This window comes from Ipomoea triloba, chromosome 10 (genome assembly GCF_003576645.1).
Source record: "Ipomoea triloba cultivar NCNSP0323 chromosome 10, ASM357664v1".
NCBI lineage: Eukaryota > Viridiplantae > Streptophyta > Magnoliopsida > Solanales > Convolvulaceae > Ipomoea > Ipomoea triloba.
In genome coordinates, this window is record NC_044925.1 from 22,657,849 (window position 1) to 22,666,574 (window position 8,726).

Sequence of the window (8,726 nt, forward strand, 5' to 3'; positions counted from 1 at the left end):
GTAGTGAGGGTTTGCGCCACCAGCTCCGGCGGAGCCACGATGACTTTTTGCTTCAAGTCGGAGAAGAAAGAAAGAAAAAGTAAAATGACTAAACTGCCCTTAATATTTTCTCCTTAAAAATTTTCCGGCCACTTTTGGCCGGCGTGACCAAAATTGATAAAAAATGCATAGTCAAGGTACACAATTAACATTGACTACTACAATAGTCATGACAATTTTCTCACTTTTTTTTTTTTTTTGAATACTACTGACTCTATTACAATGCAGTATCTGTTCATAACTACTTTCTCAACCTATTGAAGCACAAGAATCAGTATTGCCTCCACTGTATAAAGGGAAGGGTTTGATGCCACTGGACCACAAGGTCCTTGGCAATGACTTTTGTAGACTTTTTAATATAAAAAAGTTTTTTAAAAGTTTATAAATGTTGTCCTATAGATTGCTACAAAATTAATAAAAATTTAAAAGATTCTAGGAAAGTACAAAGTAAATAAAGATTCAATGAAAATCATTTAAAATCTATTAATTTAAAACTTTTTAAAAGTCTTGATTGAATACACTCCCTAAATGAACTAGTTTATCGCTCTCACATGGAGTCGAACTTGAAACCGACCAATTTGGTTGAGAGTTACCTTTTTTTTTTTCATACTTGAGTTTAAATTCTAAACTTAAGGTCCCCTCACCACCTACCTGGAGATAAAAATCTGAGTGTTTGTTTTTCGCCCCAAAACTGATATCTTTTCCCATTAATAATTCGAATTTTCGGATATTTGATGAATCACTACACCCACACTCAATCTTTCAACCACTAAGCTATGACCGGGGCCCTTTTTCCATACTTCTAGCTTATGTTGGTGGTTAGTGGTTAGAGATACAATAGTTGCGATTGGTACAACCTTTGACCTTTTGTAGCCCATCATATTAAAGAAGAGTCCCACAGCATTCATAATCTATCCCTAGTCCAACGTAACTGCAAACACAGTACATAACACAATATAACCTAAGCTAATAGTGGAACATTTTGCCTACTTTGATACCAAATTTCGATACATTTTGTTTTATACATTTATGTTTAACGAACTGAACTTGACTCATTTATATTTAGATTTGTTCGAGCCATAATGTCATTACCCAAGTACCATACATAACCAGCTTGCAACTCCTAAATATATGAAAGATCTATCCAACACCCCCTCCCTAAAGTCATAAGCTACCCATTTTCTACCTTCTTTAAGTGCATTCATTTTGTATCAAAGTTTTCATACATTTTCCATCTCACACTACAGTGCAGCATTATATTTCACAAGCTTTACCCTCTCCAATTTTCATCAAAAATCAGGTTTGAGACTACTCTAACTTCATGGGGACTGAATCATCTCATCAAGAAAGAAGCAACTATGATGAAATCCTTATGCAACACAGAACAAACTTTACTGACAGTTTGAAGGTGTGTCTGTATTGTTGTGTATGATGTTTTTTTTGTTTTTTTTTTTTGTTTTTTGGAGTTTGATGGTACTATGCTAATGGCTCTGTTTGGTAAATGGCTGTTAGCTGATTAGGTTAGAAGGTATGATTAGTTGATAACATTAGCTGATTATAGAAAGTTGTTTGATAGATTAGCTGATAGCTGATAGCTGATAGCTGTTTGGTATAATTTCTTTTCTCAAAAAGCTAATTGAAAAGGCTGCTTTGAGTAGCCTTTTGAATTTTAGTATTTTGGAGTTACAAAAAACTTATTAACCAAACAACTAATAGTGGTCAAATAAGCCAAAATTGGCTGATAGGCTGATTATTTACCACACAGGCCAATAACATTAATCTTATGTTGGTACTTAGGAGTTGAAGAATCTGAGGAAACAGTTGTACTCAGCTGCAGAATATTTTGAAGTGTCTTATGGCAAAGATGAGCACAAACAAGAGTAAATGAGAATGGTTTTCTTTGCTTTAATTAGCAGAAGTTTGTGCTTATGATTTTCATTTCAAATTTTCTTACTTCTTTTTGTTTTTGAATACATGTGGTTAGATTGGTGGATACCATGAAAGTTTATGTGAGTAAAGCTGTAATTAGCACAGTGGATCACCTTGGCTCTGTAGCTGCTAAACTTGACACTCTCTTGGATGAAAAAGTCAGTGAATTTTCTGCAACGAAACTTCGATTCTCTTGCGTTGAACAGGTATGCATTGTAGAAATGAAATCAGAGAGGCTATAAATTATGAACTTTAGAAAAGAAATTATCTTTACCATATTGAATTCAAGAATGCAGAACAGCTTTAATTTCTGCTATTGTTTAAGGTGTTAAATTGGATCTCTGCTGACTGTTTTTTTTGTTTGGTGCATTAGAGATCAAGATCATGCCGAGAATTCATCGACAGAAATGGCGTTGAACAACAATCATTTGTCACTGTTTTACCCAAGTACCTTAAACATTATATCAATCCAGGCAATTTCTATCATTCTCAATTTCTCAGCTCCTAGGTCTGCAGAAAACCTCCAAGAATGTTCTTATCTGCAGAATGCTTAATATTATTATTATTATTATTTTTCAGGTTCAGATGAGGATACAGAGTCTTATTTAGGCAAATCAAACATGAGAACTCCTATGATGACAATTCTCTATCCTGGCCGGGACGATATGCATCAATACCGGCACCAGCAAGGTACTCCTCCCAGCCATAACTTGGGTCAAACCAACATATAAAATATTGAACCCAACATTATAAAATTTTGGGAAAAAAGGTCAAATACATTTTCGAACTTTATATGATAATGCAGAACTTTTAAAAGTTACAATTAAGCTTATTAATATGTCATTGTATTGCATCAAAATCTAAATTTGTATTCTTTTTTTCTTATGGAGAAATATACCGTGTTTTCGCTGATATCTTCTCAAAGGTTTAGAGTACAAGGATAATGATAAAGAAGTTTAAGATTTCTATAATGTAAAGAAATTGTAAAATGTTTTGAAGCACGAAAGAAGTAGGGATGGGAATAGACCGAGCCGAATAGAACTTTAGAAAATTAGGTCTGAGTTTGTTACGAAAATCTAAGGTCTGGGCATAAGCCTAGGCCTGAGCCAACCTGAAGCTACAATTGACTTAACCTGGCCTGAAGCCTTTTTAAAATCATGTTTAATATGTAGACCATTAAAAATGATTCAAAATAAGTTCTACTTTTTAAAAAATTTAATAAGTATTTCTAGGTAATTTAAGAAATATACTTAATACAAAATTAATACATAAATACATAAGTATATTACCACAATACAAAAATAATAGCATTAAAACATAAAATAAAATAAAACAAGTCACGACTTTAACATATTTGTTAACTGGTTTAGGAATAATTTCTCTCTCTCTCTCTCTCTCTCTCTCTCTCACACACACACACACACACATATATATGGAAGGGTTCAGGTGCGAATATTAAAATGGTATACCTTAAGCTAAATACACAAATCACACACCTAAAATTTTTAAAACACAAACTATACACCTTAAGCACATAAACAAAGCACCTTAAGGTCCCAACTTCCATTCCTAATGGCAACTTTGCCAAGCACCTTGTGCTCAGATGACATGTAGTGATTTTCTAATATGGGAGGTCATGAGATCGAGCCTCAGTGGAGGCGGTACTAACTCTTTGTGTTTCAACAAGTAGACAGATCACGCACCTTAAGCTAAGAACACAAACTACACACCTAAAATTTTTAAATGGTGCACCTTAAGCACACAAACGAAGCATTTTAAGAACACAAACCATGCACCTAAAGTTTTAAAATGATGCACCTTAAGTTTCAACACTAACACACCTTAAGCATACAAATTACGCACCTTAAGAAGGAAAACCACACACCTAAAACTTTAGGTTGACGTACCTTAAGTTTCAACACTGACGCACCTTAAGCACACAAATCACACACCTTAAAAAGTAAAACTATGCACCTTAAGAAAGAAAACTACGTACCTAAGCAACCGCACTAGAGAAGGCCAACCACATAAGAACCCATATATATATATATATATATATATATATATATATATATATATATAGGGTAGGGTTCCAGTGAAACCACTTGCTTAAGTAAGATCGTGAGATCACATCTTGTGCATCCATTTAATACTTTTTAATGGTCTAGATTGATTGACACACACACACTTTCTTCGCACACATTTAATCACGGTTCGCACACACTTCAACTTGGAATCTTAATCAATCTAGACCATTAAAAAATTTTGAGATCAAATCTTGTACATCAATCACCGTTTGCACACACTTAATCACCGTTTGCACACATTTAATCACCATTAGCACACATTTTATTACCGTTCGCACACACTTCAACTTAGCATCTTAAATCAATCTAGACCATTAAATTATTAAATGGATGCACAAGATCTGATCTCACGATCTTACGTAAACAAGTGATCTCATATGATCCTAACTCTATATATATATGTCAGATTTGGATCCATTTCAAAACCTATTAAACTAAACAAGTCATACCTAACTAACCTTTAATTAGGCTAGGCCATAGGTCCCTACAAAAGGACCTGACCTATTCCAATTCTTAGAAAGAAGTTACAAAAATATACTTAATCAATCCTAAATAAAACTACAACAGTGGAAGCTAAGCGACTGGACTAGCCATTCGAGTTTCGGTCACGCTCTAGAAATCAAGATGAGTAAGATCAGAATTAGAACGAATCTAGAGGAACATGATACTATTGTTCTAGATTTCTTCATGCTTCTTCATGCTTTAATCATCTTGATTTAACAATAACAATGAAAGGATCGCAGATTCTTATCTTTCCATGACCCCAGGCTATCATATGCGATCCTCGTACAAAAGTTGTGAAAAGCATTGTACAAGGGTCACAGTAGTGATTTGATGATTTTCAAATTTTTAATGTGACTCTCTGTTTTATTACTGTGTCATTTGTTTGCCATCCTCTTAGGTTTTCTAGCAACAACAACAAAAGAGCATCCTACCTTACCAAGGTATATAGTAGATGAGAAAACTATGAGTATGAGTTTCATTTTAATTTGCCTCAAGCTCATCAATGCCAGCCATGCTAAACACAGTGAAAACAAATGTTGCAGGAGAAGGCTGCAGAATAACCCTACATTCACACAACCTTCTCCAAATCCTCCTGCATTCTCATTTACCCGGGCTGAATCTAGCAAAGACTTAGGTATGTACATAGACATAATATACTGTTATTGATCGATAAGTTTAGTAAGAACACACTGACATCCTTTACCAATACACACTACACCAAGATTCCAAAGGGAAGCGGTCTGTTTCGCCACTTCGGTTTCTACTCAAGCGCTCTGAATCATACATTCCCAAATCACCTCCTTTCAGCACCCTCAATCTGCAACAGGTAAGCTAATTGGAAGCTTAAACTTTTAATTAAGGCTGAACACATTTTTTAATTTGGTATCAGAGCATAATAAGTGAGAGTTGTTGTGGCAACGACAGTGTCCACCCCAGCCGCAGAGGACAATTTCATTGCCCACAAAGCCTGCAAAAGCTACTTCACTGCAGCCCAACAAGACTAAACGTACACTCAAATCGCTGCTTAGCCTTCAATTCACGGATTAAGAAGGGAAACCTGCTATATCCCCATCATGTTTTGTTCAATGAATTTGGCAATTCAAGTCTCCATTCTCCAACTAATATTTCATTCTTATCTCAATTAGCAGTTGATCGAGTGGGTAATAACGTTGTTTTGTGTTAGGTAAAGCCCTAAAGGGGAAAACTATATTGTGTGAAGTATATATATGTGTGTATGTTTATTTAACCATTAACCAAACACCCGGCCTTTAGAAGAATTGAGAATAAAACTTGCCTGCATGGGCAGCTCAACTGGTTACAGGAGTGAAGTTTGGAAGAACATACCATGAATCGACAGTGTGGGAGCAACCTCTCAAAATGAGGGAGGCTTCTTGTGTGCAGTGAGCATGGATTGGGGATTCAACCTTTTGAGATAAGAGATTAAAACTTAAAAATGCTAACAATGAGGCTGGCCTGATTTACCCTCACGGTGTTTATCCAAACAAGATTATATCTATAGGCTCCAAAAAAATTTACTCGGCTAGGACATAATACTTGTGAGATAAAACAAATTAAATAATTAATTAAACCTTTGAAAATGCTACCGGCATAAATAAATAAAGATTCACTATGAAAAATGATATGCAAGAATAGATCCCTTGAGAGTAAAACTTAATGAGTAGGATATTAATAGCATATTTATATTGTCAATAAAAATAAATATCATCAATCAAATCAAAATATATGCTATATAATACGGAATAATTAAATAATATATGTAACTTTATAGATTGATATATCATATTCCATTCTACAAATCAATTATATTCTAATTGTTTCCTCATACTTAAAGTATTGCAACTTGGCCATAATGTTTGTTGGGAGTATTTACATTTAAGGATTGTACTTAAATCAATCATAGTACTCAACGACCATTTGATGGCTTGATTCCTAATTCTTTTATCTTTTCTTTTTTTTCCTTTTTTGGCTTTTTATTTTTGTTTCATTTGACACTGCAATAGTTTAAACTAAAAAAAATTAAATTAAATTAAATTATTATTAGTAGCTTTGCTTTTTAATATAAAATAAAATTCATTATCCTTGTCTAGAAGTAATAGATGTTGAATAAAATGACAAAAAGTTTAGGAAACATCATAATAACAATAATGTTGAGTAGTTAAACTGGTTGACTTTACAATAATATATGAAGCCAAAAATTTGCCTTCTTATAAAATGCTGCACTGATGTGGTGAAGCACTAATACGACTTGTACCACTTTGCTAATTTGTAATTATTAACTTGGGATTTACTTTAGAAATAATATATTACTTAAATTGTAATGGTTGTTTGATGGCGTTTGGTTTTATTTTATTTTGTTTTGTTTGTCTTTAATTTCCCTTTTCTCTTAATAATGACTGAAAACATATTTTATTTGTTAAAAAAACAATTATGAGAAGTAATCCATGAGGTAAGATTTGAATATTATATATGTGTGTGTCTGTCCCTCTTGTTCATCTATTTCCTAGTGCAGTGTGATGCATAAGGGTGCAAATGAATCGAGGAGAGTCGTTTGGTCAATATTTAATCTGAGTTCAGTTAAATTTGAACTCAAAACAAGTTCAATTTGAGTTTAAAAAAATTATTTGGTTCGTGACTCGATAATTACATATATACACACTAGTAAGAAGTGGAGACGAAAGAAATAAAACATTTAACATCACTCTATTAGTTTAAGAAAAATACTATTTATATCAAAATTTTTTATATGGGATTTGATATTAAATTGTCACAATTGTTAATTTGTTATAATCTTTTATCACATGTGTATAAATTAATTAGATAAAATTAATTAGCATCAAATACTCCACATATTATTTTGTTTCTAGTTTGATTAGTGAATTTGACTCAATTAATTTATTATTCAATTTTTTGGGGTATATGGTAATATTTAGTTTAATATTAGTATATGACATATGTAAAATTATAGAAAATATATTAAAAGTATTATTAAAGCACATAAAAACTGAATTTCAAAATTATAAGTAAATGTTAAAGAAAACATGCAAACAAACTAAAAAAGAATCAATTTGACCAGTAAATAAACATATCAAATAAAATAAAACGGATTAATATAAGATTTGACATAAATCATATTATTCTTAAAATGAAAATAAAAATGTGTACATCAATATCAAGAAGTCATTATTAATTATAGTTAGGAGGGAGACCAGATTATATAATGGAGCATCAACTTGCATTGCTGATTTAGGAATTAAATAATTGTTAAATTACCAAAAATGGAGTATTTGAACTGTGTAGACCAGATATATATAATATTCGGAAGAATACATATATTCTTGATTATACGTTTCTGCTTTCTTCAGAGATAAGTCACAACATACATTTTGCTTTTTTTGCTTGCTCTAAATAGATTCTTTTATATTTTGACTTCAATTTCTTGATTCTTTCCCCCTCGATCTCCTCCCTACCATATATACATTATACATATATACTTATTCAAGGATAAGGATGGTGATATATAAATCGGATTTTATCCGTATAATATTGACATGGCATGACTTGATTGGAGGATAAGTTTTTCTTTAATTTAGGACTGTTTCGTAACATAATTAGTTTATCAGTCAATTCTGACTTATTTGATCACTATTAGTTGTTTGACTTGGTTAAAACAATCAATATGATTGTTTGGTTAATTAGTTTTTTGTAATAGCTTATTGCTCCAAAATGCTAAAATTCAGAAAACTGTTCAAAACAGAGCTTTTTGAGAAAGTCACTTTACATATAATCAGTTATCAGTCAACAGCTAATTTATCAAACACCTCCATTAATTATTATTTGTAGATGAAATGACATGAAATAAATATATATGACTATGAAATTTTTCTACGAGTAACTTAAACCATTTTATTTAAAAATAAAAAAAATTAAGCCACAAATTAGAAATACATTGATAAATTATATTATGTCAATAAGTGCATGTGAGAATTGATAAGAAATCATTATTATTAAGTTTATAATTTGATGATTATACACCATAATTTAAAGTCGTATATCATTTGCTTTTATAATTTACATGTCCTAACTAAGATAGACAATTCTCACGTTGTTTAATTATTCGGGTGAAGATTAGAACTTTTAGGAATAAAA

The 8,726-nt window shown here is 32.0% G+C and overlaps 1 protein-coding gene across 2 annotated transcripts; it reads left to right on the plus strand.

Annotated features, from left to right (window-relative positions):
- Positions 1-1,168: 1,168 nt before the first annotated feature.
- LOC116033621 (protein ABIL3-like) lies at positions 1,169-5,696 on the plus strand. 2 transcript variants are annotated; one of them, XM_031276377.1, is made up of 9 exons: positions 1,180-1,447; positions 1,837-1,919; positions 2,024-2,174; positions 2,342-2,441; positions 2,548-2,658; positions 4,957-4,999; positions 5,102-5,193; positions 5,282-5,385; positions 5,484-5,696. In XM_031276377.1, the coding sequence occupies exons 1-9, from the start codon at positions 1,361-1,363 to the stop codon at positions 5,604-5,606; spliced, it is 894 nt and encodes a 297-aa protein (XP_031132237.1). In that variant the 5' UTR covers positions 1,180-1,360; the 3' UTR covers positions 5,607-5,696. The 2 variants fall into 2 exon arrangements, with proteins under 2 accessions (XP_031132238.1, XP_031132237.1); XM_031276378.1 differs by lacking the exon at positions 5,282-5,385 and having other exon boundaries at positions 1,169-1,447; positions 5,449-5,577.
- The last annotated feature ends 3,030 nt before the right edge of the window (positions 5,697-8,726 follow it).